Source organism: Argiope bruennichi, chromosome 2 (assembly GCF_947563725.1).
Source record: "Argiope bruennichi chromosome 2, qqArgBrue1.1, whole genome shotgun sequence".
Lineage (NCBI taxonomy): Eukaryota > Metazoa > Arthropoda > Arachnida > Araneae > Araneidae > Argiope > Argiope bruennichi.
Window position 1 is genome coordinate 80,683,663 of NC_079152.1, and position 17,364 is coordinate 80,701,026.

General features: G+C 24.5%; 1 protein-coding gene across 1 annotated transcript in view; it reads right to left on the reverse strand.

Moving 5' to 3' along the window:
• LOC129961937 (periodic tryptophan protein 2 homolog) overlaps positions 1 to 17,097 on the reverse strand; it is a 33,304-nt gene extending 16,207 nt beyond the window's left edge. Inside the window, exons 1-12 of the mRNA XM_056075581.1 lie at positions 16,955 to 17,097; positions 15,461 to 15,573; positions 14,568 to 14,662; positions 13,233 to 13,332; positions 12,399 to 12,545; positions 11,524 to 11,659; positions 11,262 to 11,403; positions 10,037 to 10,094; positions 8,049 to 8,204; positions 7,706 to 7,913; positions 6,324 to 6,472; positions 4,728 to 4,875 (exon numbers count right to left, since the gene is read on the reverse strand). Coding sequence (XP_055931556.1) covers positions 4,728 to 4,875; positions 6,324 to 6,472; positions 7,706 to 7,913; positions 8,049 to 8,204; positions 10,037 to 10,094; positions 11,262 to 11,403; positions 11,524 to 11,659; positions 12,399 to 12,545; positions 13,233 to 13,332; positions 14,568 to 14,662; positions 15,461 to 15,573; positions 16,955 to 16,972 — 1,470 coding nt within the window. The 5' untranslated portion in view covers positions 16,973 to 17,097. The remainder of the gene's footprint in view (positions 1 to 4,727; positions 4,876 to 6,323; positions 6,473 to 7,705; positions 7,914 to 8,048; positions 8,205 to 10,036; positions 10,095 to 11,261; positions 11,404 to 11,523; positions 11,660 to 12,398; positions 12,546 to 13,232; positions 13,333 to 14,567; positions 14,663 to 15,460; positions 15,574 to 16,954) is intronic.
• Between the last annotated feature and the right edge of the window lie 267 nt (positions 17,098 to 17,364).

Consider the following 17,364-nt stretch of genomic DNA (forward strand, 5'->3'; position numbering starts at 1 on the left):
TTGAAATCAGAAATCAAGATTCTATGTCTCATCACAGAAGGAATGATAAGCCGGCATGTGCAAACAGCAACTTGTTTATTCATGTTGCGATTCACTTTCCATCGTCCTCTCACTCTCATTCTACTTTAATTTTTGAGAAAACTTTAAGTCTGATTATGGTTGGTGAATCGCAACATAACTGAAATATTTATTTAACTAGCAGTGAATGTCACCAAATAACCAGAAGAAAACTTCTCTTTAAATAACATTGATGTTATTTTATAATTTATGAGAAATTCAACAATTCTTTAGAAATGCTAATTTCATAATATGCATTTTCTTTTTTTCTTTTCTTTTTTTTTAGAGAGAGAGAGAGAAAGAAAGGATTCCTGTAGGAGAGATACTTCATTGTACTGAGAAAAAAAATTATGTATCTCATTGGCACAACAAAATAAAAATAAAAAAACATTGTTATATATAATGTCTGTAATTTATTAATGTTAGACAAACAGAAAAAACATGAATGTAGGTTTATATCAGATTTATATAATTTATTTGATATTCCATAAGAAATTAAAATAATAAGGATTGAAGATGGCAGAAATTTTTCATTGGAACAAAGAAAGTTAAGACAAAAGGAATGTATTGAAATATTTATATTAAGATATTAAAATAAGAATAAAAAAAACATCATAGTCATGATCGAATTAACTTATAGTTCAACCATCACTGGCAATTGTATAGATTTATCAAAATAATTCTCAGGTATCAAGGGTATTTCTGATCAACCTGGGTTTTCATCAAACATTACTTTGACAAACACTTGAGGAAAATATAGATATGCAAATAGATTCAGGGAAGAAAAACGTACATGAGAAGAAGCATTTTTCAAAAATTTATATAATGTATGTACTTGATTAATGCCACAATAACAAAAGAAAAATTGTTATAAAAGCAGTAAAGTTTTAGACCAAAACATAGATGCCTTGGAAATAATTTGAAATATGATCTAAAGATTTCATTAAGGTAAAAGAACTATTTGAAGAAAATGAGCCTAGTATGACGTATTACTATAATTGTAATACCTAATTGCTACATATTTTACATCTGAATGATTTACAAAATAAAACACTGGTCATTGCTCCATATAGAGATTTCATTTAATTCCTCAGGAACCTAAATTGGAAAATTCTTCAAGCAAATTGTTTGGTTGTTTGAAATGTTCTGACAGACTGAGTATTAAAAACCAAAGTCAAAATTTTCTTTTCTGATACAAACATTTCCAATACTGATAATTTCTAGTTCAATACGCCAAGCAAGTGATGGCACATTTTCCGTGTCTGTGTGAATGAAAGTGTCAGAAAGTATTTTCAAGTATGAATTACCTGAAGTGACCAGTAATTCACACTTTTTCTTTTTAAAAAAAATCAAAGAAAAATTAAATCATTTAAAATTTTATATATATATATATATATATATATATATATATATATATAGTAACCAATCTAAAGTAAGAAAAAGTTTGAAAACGAAACTAAAATGAAAACGAAACAAAACAGTTAAGAAAACGCAACTAAAATTTATTACCTATTTAAACTAAAACCAAAAAGGAACTTCATAGTATTTAGAGAGCGCAATTGCAGCTACTTCTAAAACACAGATGAATTGATACAAAAGTATTAGAATCAAGTTAATAGGAAAAACAAAAACCAAATAAAAATTAAACCAAAAAAATTATTAAAAAATATTAAAAAAGAATCCGGCCTGAAGACTTTTTCAAGGGTCACCCTCAGGCAGGGATTCAAATAAAGGGATTTTTTCTGTGAGGACATACAGACATTAAGTCTAATAATGATTCCTCGTGACCCGAAAATCCCCCAAAATTATGCTCAAGAGATATACCATTTTAACAGAAAGGAAATACAAAATAACAAATTAGAAAAAAACCACAAAGTAAAAATACAATAAAAACAATAACAATAAATTTAATTTTAATTTTAATGCTGTTTTTGTTTTTATTGTTATTGTTTTTATTGTATTTTTACTTTGTGGTTTTTTTCTAATTTGTTATTTTGTATTTCCTTTCTGTTAAAATGGTATATCTCTTGAGCATAATTTCGGGGGATTTTCGGGTCACGAGGAATCATTATTAGACTTAATGTCTGTATGTCCTCACAGAAAAAATCCCTTTATTTGAATCCCTGCCTGAGGGTGACCCTTGAAAAAGTCTTCAGGCCGGATTCTTTTTTAATATTTTTTAATAATTTTTTTGGTTTAATTTTTATTTGGTTTTTGTTTTTCCTATTAACTTGATTCTAATACTTTTGTATATATATATATATATATATATATATATATATATATATATATATATATATATATATATATATATTATGAGAAAGGAAGATTATTTATGCAGCAATAAATTCAGCTATACTTAAACAAAACACATATTAAAAGTGAAAATGAGAATTATCTTTTTAATGCACAGAAAAATGAAAAAATGAAGCATTATTATAAAAGCTAGTTCAATTATATATAATTATTATCAGATAGAACTCAGGCAATCAAAATGGGCCACCGAGGGAGGGGGGGGGCTTAATATCGTATCACAGGAATAATCAAAACAATTTATTCCTTTAAATTGTTTTTATCTAGATATCAATTAGCTTTAATAAAAAAAAAAAAACTCTAATAAGCACTTATTTGTTTCCTTTGAAGATGATTAATAAAGTCTGGTTAGAGTTAATAGGGATTACTTTATAGAGTTTATGCTCCATTTAATGATTTTTAAAAGACTTAAATAAAAAAAAAGATTAAAAAAAGGATATTTCATCTGTTGGTTTGAAAAAAATTTCCAATTGCATGTAGTATTTAAGTGAAAAGACAAGCATTTAACAATTTTTGATAAAAATGTTATTATTGCTTCCAATAATAGAGAACTTGACAGAGGAGAATTTTAAAACTAGAAGAAACTGTACAATTCATTCAAATGGGGCTCCTTTTCATCTAAGATCTTAATTTCAGTAACATATATTCCATTTATTAAAATTACTTTTATTAGACATTACTTTTTGATTATATAAGGACGGTCAATTTTTATCATTTAGCAAATTTTTAGCAATGTTTCCTAGAAATATTTGCAAACTAAGCCACTCAGAATTACGATTATGATATCAAATAAATAGTCCATTTCCTTGAAGAAAAAAAATAATAATAATTGCAATTTTATTTATCAAAAGTTTAAATTTCTTAAAGAATCAAATGGTGGTTAGCTTTCTGAATTTCATTGGAACAGGAATAATGCTTATTTAAAACCACAAGAAGTGCTCCAGACTTTTATACGGCAAAAGATGAGTGAAAATGCTGCAAGATTTTATTGATTCGCCGAATTCTCCTCTAATGTTTTGAATACAACAGAAAGCAATATTTAGAAGGCAAGCTTATTCTTAAAAAAAAGTTTATTTAAATACATTGTTAAGAAACAAATTTGTTGTTTCATACACTTTTTAAAAATTTTCAAATGCTTAGGTTTTATCTAAATTTTTCTCCTATATTTTAATTCAATTTCATTTGATAAGGCACAGGTTAACCTTTGTTTACTGGGGAAATATTCCACATTATAGTAAAAAAGAAGAAAAAAGTCGGCATAAAATAGGGGGAAGTAAATTTCTCAATCTATAATAACAGTAACACTTTTATTTAGATATTCATATATATTTTAGAGAAAGATTAAAGGAAACTATAATATTTTTTCAATTGACTGAATGGGAAAGACTTAAAATGTTCAGTCCAGAAGTATCTTAAAATAGTAAGCCTCTCAAAAAAATAAGAGAGAAAATGAATTTCATAAAATCTATATTTTATCATTTCTATCATATAGATCACTGCTACATTTTCAAAGGAGATTTCTCAAAACAGATTGATCTACAGTTAAAAATATTATTTTCAGAACCATAATAGTTGAGCAAAAGAAACTGAAACATAATTTGAAAAATGTTTTACTGATATCAGTTGGTTTATACTAAAAAGTAATTTAATTTCGAATTGGGAAAAAAAGGGAAAAGAAATAGCGTACTCATTTTCAGCAAAAATAACAAAGCAGAGGTTTGAAATAAGGAAATTAGCTAACTTTAATAGGAAAACTACAATAAAGCAGACAAAATATCAGGTCCCCACCCCTAAAAAGCCATTTGTATTATATTACAAGCATTGGCTTAGCGTTATTATTGATACTCTTTATAAACTGAATAAATTATATCAAAAGCAACTTCTGAAAAAGAAAATTTCCAGTCCAATCAGGCAATAAGATTTACTAGCAAATTTCCATGAACATTATAACACATATATCTTGAAAAAAATTTTTAGTGAAACTTTACTCAGTAGAAAAATTTCCCAAGCCTAAGAAATGTTCTACTTAAGCATCAAATTCATAGTAATAACTGATTGGTTTGTTGCATATATTGCATTCTAAATATAGCTATATACAAAGAAAAACCTGAGACCAAAACAATAGGTATTGTTAGCATGTAATAAGTCATTAACTCTTATTCATTATGCAATTCATTTTGCCCTTAGTAATCATTAAAATAAAAGAAAAATATTCTGACAATATAATGCCTAAGTCTATTGTGCCATCTATAATCTATAGCTATGCTTGTTTCAATAATATTCTTATTAATCATTACTACAAAAAATTGAAATGCAATACTGTTATAAAATGAAAAACATAAACGATTTATACTCACAGACAATAAGTTAGCTGTCTTTAAATACCATATATAGATTTCGAAACTTTCTTGCGACCCAGCACATATTATCTCACTACTACGATCCACAGCAAGACATGATAACTGAGTAGGTTCAGGTGTTGTATATGTTTTAAAATTACGATATCTACAATAAAAATTGGAAAACAATTATGTAACTCAAATGAGTAGTCATAGAATAAGCTGAAAATAATAAAATTATTTTGAAGCAGAAATAGCATTTCAAAGGAAATGCTCTTCTTACTTCACAGTAGGACAAAAAAACATAGGAGAAAAATGACTTTTATTTTGTTAAAATACATATTATATCTGCATTCTTCTAGTATAGTAAGAGAAAAAAATAAGGACTACATTTGAACAAATATATTCAAAGCTAAGATAAATAAATTTTCAAAGATAAATTACGTCATTAATTCATTAACTAAGTACTGACTAGCAAAAATCCATTAGAAACAGAAAGATAGAAATTATATATTGGAATTATATTTCCACATTCTACTTTTATGCTTTTATATAACTTGACAAATTTTTCATACCTGTAAAGAAATTTTATTAACAATTTTTTATCCATTCCTGAATGTGCTGGAATTTTCAAATTTTATACATTATAACATTCTCAGAATTATAAGTTAACTACTTCATTTAATTGAATTTTCTATCCATCCTAAAAGAACTATCAGGTAAAGAATTTGATTAAAAAATTAATGTCAAAGTCGACTAATATTCATATAAGAACTATAAATTATAAAGTAGAAAATAAAAAAAATCTGTATGTTAGCTTTTTTGTTTTCAAAATGTTTTTCTATTATATTTGCCTTCTGTCCAAACATGTAGAAACAAATAATGCAAATATTTTTTTAATGAATAATGTGATTAATTGTAGCTAGCCTTTTCAGCATGCAAAGTATAAATTTAATAATCTGAAGAAATATTCAACCTAGGATAAATACATATCGTATTGAACAAAAGCAATATCACTAAAATAATTAATTTTCATGATTAGATAAAAAAAAATTAAATCTTATAATTATTGGAATTTACTAATTTTAACTCCCTCAACCCACCCTCAAAAAAGAATAATCAGAGTAAAGTATGATAATATGAATAAATGTATTATTATAAAATAAATGGATTAATGATAATGAAATTACTGTAAAATGATGATTACAATATTGTCAATAAACAATTAAAAGAAAAATGGATCTACTTTCTATTTTTAAAAGAAAATTTAATTTGTAGGGAAACCCAAACCAAACCAAAATAAACTTAAACAGTTTAGTATTTTATTTAATTAAATTTATTGCAAGAGCAGAAAAAAAAATTATGAAATTAAAGGCTTAAGTAAATTGTTAAATTTTTTTTAAAAAAAAAAAACCTAATAATAAAAATTAAAAGTGATAATAAAGTAGAAATGACAGAATTTTAATATAAAACTTGATGAAATTTACTAGGAATTACTATGAACAAGTTACAAAATTAATAAATTTCAGATAAAATGTTTAAGATAAATATAAAAAATGAAAACTAAAATAGTTGAAATATTTTAATAAGATATTTTTAATAAATATATCTCACCTTATTAAATCAAAAGCCCTTACTGTTCCATCTACTGAACATGAAACTACAGCTTTGCCATTTTGACAGAATTCAACACCTGTTATTGCACTAGCATGTTCAGTGAATGTAACAAAGCAAAAACCAGAATATGTGTCCCAAATTTTAACCTATTGACGGAAAATAAAACATATATATATATATCAAGTATACAGACATATATATTATGGTAAATGTGACTAATCCAGTGATTATATATGAAAAATTTTACATTTCTTCTTGTTTCAAGTTCGATTTTGTTTTTCTGTTTAATATTTATAATTAAAAGTAGTTCAGAAAATCCCCTTAGAATATAGCATAGCTTTAAAACTTTTAAAATAAATATTTTAAATCAAATTTTATTAACCTTAATTAGTTCCTAATAATAGTAATTACTTTCTAAGTTTGAAGGACAAAAAGCTAGAAGTTACTTTTTAACACATTAAGAAGAAAAATCTTCAGATAATTACACAAATTTATTATTAGAGTAACAATAATTCCATACATCTTAGGCTCATAAATATTTTTTATTATGTTTTAAGAAAATTTTATCATTTAAAATACAAAATTTTATGTGTCTTCTACAAAAGTTATTTTAAACTAAATCCATATGTAAATTAAGAAAAATAAAAATTATTCCAATTAAATACAAATATTAACTAAAAATTAAAATACAAAAATTAAACATTATATGTGAATTATTAAAATTTAAAATATTCAATAAATTTTAAAAATAGAAAATGTTTTATTAGTTTCAATTAAATTATAAGCAGGTGGCAGTGTTTCTCTGTCTTACATATAAGGGATGCTGCATTTTTATACATTGAACATGTTTTCTATACAAAGTTACACTTTTCATATACAGAAATGAAAGATGTTGCTAAACATGCAGTGTCATCATATCAGGACAACCTTGGAACATATATTTTGATACATTCAAAAAATGAATATCATTCTTAAACAAAATTATAAATTAATATCTCAATGATATTCGGAAAGTATTATGAATGATTTTGTTAAAGCTCTAATCTTTAAAAAGTTTTTTTTTTTTTTTTAATTTCAACGTAGAAGCAATAACTGGGATTCCTTTATAGGATTAATTTTAAATCTAAAATTAATCTTATAAAGAAGCAATATTCCATTGAATTGCCATTTATAGCTCTGAAAGGAAGCAAAATTACACTTTGTCAATAATTTATCATATTTAAAAATGATTTTTTTTAATTAAAAATAGTTTGTTTTTTTACCATTGTGCTGGAAAAGATTAAAAAGGGATAACAAGTGGGAAAGGTTTAGGAAAACTGAAGAAATAAAAATTAATGAATTATAATATATCAATACTCAAAATATAAAAAAGAAATTACCTTTCCATCCTCACCACCAGATGCAATATACATCCCATCAGGTGAATAAGCAAGACAATTCATGTTATTAAAATGTCCTTGCTGTTTCATTACAAATGACTCACTTTGCCATTCCCAAACAACCAACTGACCAATACCTTCACTTCCTAAGGCAATCCAGTCGCCTGTACTATTGAAAGATATGCTTCCTATCTTTTGATTAGATAATCTATATGTCAACATAAAAAGTAAATACAACATTAATGCATTCATGATCCATGTGTAAAGTAAAAATTACAAACTCATGTTAAAATAATTAATAATAATAACCCTAATTCAATAAAAATGAATATCAAGTACTTACGACAGTGAGTGTATTAGATTGCAATTTGGCATTTCATAAAGCAGAAATGAGCCATTGGAGAATCCAGTAACTAAAATATGAGATTTCTTATGAAATGCAGCAGCTGTAAGAGCAGTGTAGCCTTCTTTGCTGTTTAGAGCATCTTTTAAGAAGTATCTAATTTAAACAAATCAATCAAAAAATAAAATTTAAAACTGTAAAAGGAAAAATTTTTGTGAAATTATATATGCATGTTATATGATGTATATTGAATTCCTAAGTTAAAATTCAATCCTTAAGCTTTCTTTCCTCATTCCTTTTTATAAAATAATTTTATGTTCACATAAAAATGTGGTAAAAAAATGCATTCTATATTCATAATCTTTGATAACCTATAAATTCCTTGATTGTGGAGAGTTGCAACTTTATATAATTTTGAAAACTTTGCTCACTAAGCACTTTTAACTCAATGTGTAAATGGAATGTGGAACAAAATTAGAAATAAAAAAAATAAGTCCACTGAGTTCCTGGAATATGAAATGATATTAGAGAATAAGAATTTAAAAAATAAGCCTCAATTTCCATTGCTTTTTGTAAGAAAACTACAGTTTTTATTTATTTATATATATACTAGGGGTCTTCATCCCCTCCTTGCTTTCGCTCACCCACCCCGATGTTATATGTGATGTTCATCAGTTCCAGTTAGCAAGTTTCTAAACTCCACTGGCCATTTATTCAATGCTGAAAACTTAATATCTAATACTTAATCAGTTTTTCACATTTTGTGTTCACCTTCATGAACAGCTGTTCTTTTCAAATTGAAAGATTATCGCTCAGTCTTTCTTCACATTTTTTTACTGCATCTGATATCACTTGGTGCCCCATTATTACTTTAAAAAAACAATGCAGGTTTAACACATATATTGCTTAGGTAATCAGAATATTGCTAGCTGAGAGAAGAAAAATTTTCATTACTCAGAAAAGATAAAGAAACTAGAAATCTATTCACTAGTGTTATCACAAACTGTGCATCTAAAAGTAAAATTAATAAATAATATTGTTTTAAACTCATTTGATGATAATCTGGTGATAACTAAAGCTTTACTTCATTATTTTTTTAATTTTTTATTTATTTATTTTTTGTCACCATTCCACTGTCAAATACAATTTAAAAACTTATTATGATGATAAAATAATTTTCAGTAAATATTCCAAAAAATTCTGCAAAACAAATCTCAAATGTCATGGGTCAGGTGATTTGTTATCTACCAATTACAAAGCAAATAAAATGCAATGATCACATAAAAACTAATATATACTTTTCAGTGAAGAAGAAATAAAAAAAAATAATAATAAGCACAATGCATAACAAACTTTTATAATCATTGATAATACAATGATTTCTTTCAAAAAATATATTTTTTTAAATGACATAAAAGTATAAAACATGATTTTATTACTGAATTTATAACTGGAAATGTGCAGTGAAAAGCAACAAAAAACATGATACAATGTATTTCTTCATTAGTCTATTAAAATATGAATGTAAATAAAAATTAATAAACATGAAGAATGAATATTAGCTGCTATATTAGTTGTTTTTGGATAGTCAATTCTAGTTAATGAATTTTCAACTACGATAAAGATATTCAATGGCATTTAAGGCATTAAAACTGTAACCTTCAATGGTATTTTAACAGCAAAATGTTATTAACTGAATGGCATTGATAATGAAATTGAAAATTTAACACAGAATAAATACACCAGAAAGATTCACATATAATTTCTAAAATATTTCATCCATAATTGCGAAATGCATTTTAATCTGTATATGATCAGATAATTAAATGTAATTAAACCTAATACATATTTGCAATAAATATTGCATTCAAAAGTTAAATAAAAATTATTTTTAAATTACAGATAGTCATAATATTTTCTCTCCAAATGCCAATGCTAATGTAATAGCATATTAAATTATTTGATAGATGATGTAAATATTCTCAAACCTGCCAATTCTTTTATAAAAAAATTTTTCATCTGTTTTCTTCTCTTCCGCCAATTTTTCTGGAATGAAGAAGAAAATAAAACAAACTACATATACATTCTGACACATACAAAGAAAGAAAGAAAAGAATAATAATGCTGAAGAATTATTTATAATGTTTCAAATTATTCTTAAAAAACAATATACTTTAAAAAGTAAAATTCATTTTTGCTTAAAAAAATCACTTCTGTTTCACTTCACTTAATTATAAATGACACAAATTTCAAATTCTCTCTCTCTCTCTCTCTTTTTTCTTTTTTTTTTTTAATGAAATTACTGACATTTACCAATATTAAATCTAATGTTTTGAAACTAATGAAAAAACAAGATTCTTTTTTTTTTAATTTTTATTTAATATTTAGGACTCTGATACTATATAAATATCAAAGTCGTGACATTCATATAATATCAGAGACAAGATATTATAGTAGCCAAAAATAGAAAAATATAGTAACCATAAAAATAATAAAAATCCAGATAGAAATGCAATAATTAATATTATAATAGAACCACGAAAAAATAAATAAAATATCCTTTTTTTTTATCATTATTATAAATGAAATAATGAGTTTTTCCCCTTCATTTTTGTTTACATAAATAACCAAAAATTACTACCCTATCATCACAATTTGAAATAGTTCTACAAATGTAACATTTTTATCAATGCTAAATAACTATCTTTATATGTAAGTAAAGGATTAATACCAATATATTCAAATACAACTTGAGAAACAAAAAAGAAAAGAAAAAAAAATGACAAAATTACTTGCTCTCAGTTGATTTTGTTAAACTAATACTAAGCAATATTAAATGCAAAAAAACATAACTTATATAGATGTAAAATAAAAATATAAAGAAAAATCTTGAGAAGTAGTATATTAAAAAACAAAAAAAACAATTTTATAGGGACAACAGTTATCTTCAAATTTTTTCCTCGGTGAATAGGCAGAAATTTGATTTAAACAAACAAAGGATGGAAATAAGTCTCTGGATTGCAATGCAATTAATTAATTCAGCACTTTTTTCAGAAATCCTTATTTTTGAGCCAATGCATTTTGCTTTTCTAAGTTAAAACAACTTTTAAAAAATTCAGTGCAGTCTATTAAATTTGTCAAAAAGCAAAATTTAGCACACATGCATATATTAATCTAACAAAATTTATTGTCATTAAACCTTTTAAGTATTACCTTTTTCTTCAGGCAGAATATCATCTTCATTGTCACCATTTTTATCTAATTCTGTCATATCCTCTTTTTCTGGTATTAGATCTTTTAATTCTATACTACACTCCCATGCACAGACTTGCCCATTTTTACTAACAGTATACATCTTGGTTTTATTAAGATAAAAATTAATAATAAATTTAGAATATACTTTTCAGACAATATATGTTACACATTATAATAAATGTCAACAAAAATTTTTTCCAAAACATCTTCAAAAGGATACATTTAGAGAATTTTCTTCAAAGAAACAACCAACTACAGCATCAGTATGACTTCCCAAAGTATAGGCAAAAAGATTTTCAAAGCGAGCAAGTGCATAAATTTTTGTTGACATATCAGCACCTCCAACAGCTAGGACTCTAAAGTAATAAATATAAAAAAAAAAAAAAAATTTTAAATGCTTCTATTAATTTCACTCTTATTTTCTTAATAATTGCTTGAGAAATTATTTTTTTATTCAGTTCTCTTCTTTAAGAAAATAATATTCTTTAAAAAATTACATTAAAAAAGAATAAATATCCATAAAGTTATTAATAAAAAAAGTCAACTCCAATTTATAAAAGATGAGAAAAATTTTATCCCTTAAAATTGTAACTGAATAAATTCTGTTTTGGGGAAACATTTCTTACATATTTAAATAATATATAAAATCAAATCATATTTAATAAAGTAGATAAAAATATTTAATTTGTTTTATCTGTTTTAACAGCCAATAATATAATTATTCATTTGTTTTATAATTTAAAAAAATCCAAAGTTTCATTACTTTAAAAGTTTTATTTCAAAGAAGAAATAAATAAAATCATAGAACAAAGAAATTTTATTCTTATTCCATTTTTCTATAAAATTTTTGAAAATTACTAAGTCACCATTCATGCAAAACACTTCAATAAATAGAAGATAAAAGATTAATTAATTTGCATAAAAATTCATGTTATTTAATAATAATGAGTCAATGATTCAGAAAATACTGAAATTTTTTTAAGAAATCATGAATTTGTAATGAAATATATCATAAGAAAGATTATTGTCACACAAAAATCACATCTATTAAATACTTATCATCACTCTTAAGAATAAAGTCAGTAAATTATATACCTTGAATCTGAAGTCCAATCAATGCACAATGTTCTGTCATATGAAAAATGAAAAACTTTCACTAATGCAAAGGGATTATACTGTTTAGAATTACATCTAGGAGCTTGATAAATGAACAAGTTATTTTCTTTTGTCACTGCTATATACCTAAAAATTAAAGATAAAAAAAAAATTTCACTGCTATTTGAAGTCAACAGATGCAAGAAAAACAATATTATGCACATATAATCAAAATTATTTTATCTTCATAACTAATAAACAAAATTCAAATCATACTTACGAGATAAGATTCCACCGCTGATAGATAGTTCAGATAATTTTATATTTTTACAACTTTAAATTTATTAATATTTAAAATAATTACAGGAGAAGAAAAAAAAACAAATTTCAACTTTCTTCAAAAATTTCTAAAATATCTAGTTTATGTAGTATAAATGAGCAAATTTGCAATTTTTTTTTCATCAGTAAATGATATGTCCATGTCAACTGTTAGCATTTAAAACCCTTCAAAAGAAATATTATTTCACATTTGGAAAAAAAGGGTGAAGAGAATTTCATATAATTGTAAAAATTTAATAAAATCAGGAACATATATATTTTATAAGAACAGTATTTTCAACATCAATAAAAGAGATATATAAAACAATGACAAAAAAGCATTTCCCCTAATTATGAAAATTGTAAAATAAAGACTAAAAACATTGTAACAATTAGATGAATAGAACAATAATAATTAATAATGAAACAGCTTCTTTATACCAAGAAATTAAAAACTTATCTATTGATAGATCATATATTTAAAAAAAAGTCTGCATTTGAAATAGAATACTTTACCTTCCATCAGGACTGAATTTTACATCTGATATAGGTCTTTTGAAATGAAAACGATGAATAATTGTTCTGTGGGGAATACTGATGAGTAAAGCTTCACCAGCTAAAGACAGAATAAGATACATTTAAAATAGATATTAACCTCAATAATATTAAATAAATTTGTACATAAAAATTTATTGATATTTGAAGTTTGACTTATTTCTTTATTTTAAAATGATGAATTGCATCTAAAAAAATGGAGGCATAAAATTTAACAGTTTTTCCTTACAAATGTTTTTTATGTTCTCTTTCCCTAAATATAAAATTCTTTCATCGCATGCTCACACTTGACAGACAAGTTTTTTCAAGATTAAAAGCATGTCTGGAATTCACTTATTACAGATGCAAGACAAAATGGTTCCTACTTTTTTCTTGAAATTGAAAATCATCCAGTTGTTAAAGTGTTTTTATGTGAATTAGAAGTGATTTTAGGAAAACGAAATGCAATCATTAATCTATGGAAAGATATTTCCATCATATATCATGTGTCAAAAAAATTCTTGTGCTGCATACTATTAAGGATAAAAATCATTAATTTTAATCTATTATATTGATGTAAAAATTGTTAATTTTGATCTTTTATATTGATGCAAAAATTGAAATAAGTCTTATGGATAAATTGCAGTCTTCATAATACTCAGTTTTTTTTTTTTTTTTAGTTAGTTAGTTGCAAGTTAAAAAGTATGCATCATATAATACAATCATTAACTCTCAAAGAAAATTGTGTGATAGTACTTTTAGAATGAGCAGTGAAAAAATTGATGGAAATTTTTATTCTTTTGATATACATATAATGCCACAAATAAGTTAATATGTTTGTTAGATCAAAAAATAAAAGGGAATTTTAGCACAGTAGTTACTTTTTTATGATATATTTCGAAAAGAAAGCTTCTTTAATCTTACAAAATGTACATGCAGCATAGTGATATCACAAGTCACATCCACAAATCGAGCGATTTTCCTTTTTCTAAGCAGCAATAAAAAGCTTTTGAACAATAAAAATGGATTTTCATTTTTAAAAACTCATTATAATTTACTTTATTTCTACTTTATCTTTAATAAAATTAAATAAAGAAGTTCGTTCCTTGTAATATGTAGTATTACATTAGATCAAATTGAATGAATTTCATGCAGTATTCAATATTTTATCCATCACAAAATAATTTAATTAAATTTAAATCTCAAAATGTGTAGGTTTTATTATTGCAAATTGAATTAAATAAAAAAAAGAATTGAAGAAAAATAAGACATTTTATATAAAAAGTGATGTACTTTAACAGAGTAAGAGATACTCACGTTCATTTACAGCAACGAGTAGCATTCCATTTGGTGACAATGCCAGTGTAGTAAAGTTATATCTACTTTCTATAGGTAATGTTTCAGATTTATTCCTATATTTAAAACATAGTACTTTGTAATTTCATTAAATATATTAAATGATCATATCAAAAATTAATATACAGTCTGATTTTCAACACTAAAAGTAACAAACATATAAAAAAAACATAAATAAAGATTTCTAAAAAAAAATAATAATTGTTTTTTCCTATTCTAACTATTACATTCAATATTTCTATAATCTACACAAAAAAGAATTTTTTTAAAAAAAATATTTATACATTTATACATAATTATAATTATTAAGTAAGAAAATGCAGGTTGAAAAATTGAAATAGAATTCTTTTGAATAAAAAAATTTTTGAAATAGAATTTAGCTTTTAGCAGTGATATTAGATAATAGGTGAAACAAAATTTGAGAATTAAAAAAAAATGGTTAATTTCAAAGATTTTTTCCCCGTTTACTTAGAATTCACAGGTCCACTTTTTGTGACATTCATAAAAAAATGTAGTTCCAATTTTCTTTATATTACCAATTCAAATAGCCACTGAGGGCAGCAAAATTCAAATTTTATGTAAGCATATTTATTGATAAAGATGACAAATATAAATTAAATAAGGATGGACTAATATATCACAACACTGTGATATTAAAGAAGCACTGTGGCTGTTTTGATCAGACATAAAAACTATACTCTCTACAGACACAGATTTATTCATTAGAGTTAATCTGAACTGAATGAACATAAAATTCAAACTTTTAACTAATTAATTTTATACTGTTTTCGTATTATAGCAAATATTTTAATCAATGTGAAACACAGACTTATAGGAACATCAGAAATACTTACTTTCTCAAATCATAAAGATTAATTCTGTTTCCAACTGGACTTATTAAAATATCTCCATCTGGAGTAAAAAGCAAGTTACCCTTGTGGTAAACAGTACCAACTAAATTTGAGAACTGTAAAACATAAAATATTAAAATAAATTTACTAAAATAATTGATTAAAGAAACAAAATAATTTTCTAGTATTCAAATATTCGTCACACTTTTAAATTAATTTTCCTTTCTGTTGGATAAAAAGAACTAGAATTGATATATCAATAATAGAAATTTTATAACATTTTCATCATCATTATTTCCTTCAGCAAAAAAAAAAAAAAAATGTTTCATTACTAAGGGTTTAGGACTCTAAATTCTACCAATGAAAATGAATATATATCACCAACATTTAATATTTCCACAGAATGGAAGCTTAAGAAGAAATTGTATTAGAGCAAGAACCCAATTCCTGTTATTAATGTTCAAAGAAAGATAATAACAGTATCATCCATTTATGTCATAATATAACTAAAACTAGAATAAATTTTTTTAAAGTAAATAATATATTCAAACAAAAATTGCACAATTACATAAACAAGACTGTCTAATTCACTTTAAATTGCAGTACATTTGAAAATAAAAGAATTTTATTCAGAATTATTTTTTAATTGACCAAATCATTATGTGACAATTTTAAATCAAGAAATTTGTCATATCTCACCAAGTTCTGAATGTAAGATAGCTGTATTTATGATACATTCAGTGACTGACAAGTTACCAGAAAGATGTCTAAGGAATATTTACATTACTCAAGTAAATTCATGCATGCACAAAATAAGAAAAGGTTAAAGCAAGAGCATAAAGTTATTGGGACAGACATTGCTATTGTTTAAAGCATTTATAGCCTCCTGTGTATCCATGATTTAACTGGCATGGTAATACTGGTTTATGGCAAATGCTTGCCGATTATTATTTAATAAACTGGAAGTAATTTTAAGTAAAATACTAAAACACATATTCTCTACTTTGCTACTGGCTGACGCTGCACAATTTTTAAAGCATCATTTTTAAATAATAATATTCAGCAATTCAAACATGTATATTTTATAAATCAAATTATATGAAAAAGTAAGAAATAAGCAGAGTAAATAAAAAATTCTTTAAAATGTAATCCAAAATCAATTAAATCTAATCAGTACAGTTAAATTAGTAAGAATTGTAATAAGCATAGACAATCAAAACTTCATGAAAGAAACATCAAACAAAAACAAGTCGTGGAACAATACATTTGAATGTACCATTATATATTGCAATTTCTATATTACTGGTAATCCAATGAACAACGCCTGCACTTTAAAAAATTAAGAAAACATTCAATCCTATGAAGTGCCAAATTAATGCTTGATTGCTAAATCTTCGAAATTTTTCGGATATTTAAAAATTTTGTTAATAGATAATGTAAGCTCAAACATCATAATAATGATTTATTTTAGTGCACTTTAATAATTTCAAAACTTACTCTAAAGGAGAATTTCATATTAAATTGCAAACGTGTTTCACAGAATGTACATATAAATATATAGAGAAAGAGATGAAAGCTTTAAACCATTAAGTTAAAGTTCAGCAATCGGCACATGGAAATAAATTTACAAGTATAAACAAATTTTGAACCATGTGTTATGAATTCACAATAAGGTTACAGTTAATCCACTGAAACAGAGTTCATGAGTGAATTTTCTATTCCTTTAATGGCAATGTCATTAGCTCTCTAAAATGAACAATTTCATTTATTCTGTAGTTTCATTGTTAAATTTTTCGTCAATTAGTTTCTTTACACAATTAGTTAAAAACTCACCAATGTTATATAATTTTAATATAAAGTGAAGATAAATTTAAATATCTTTAAAAAATGTGATTACATATCTCTAG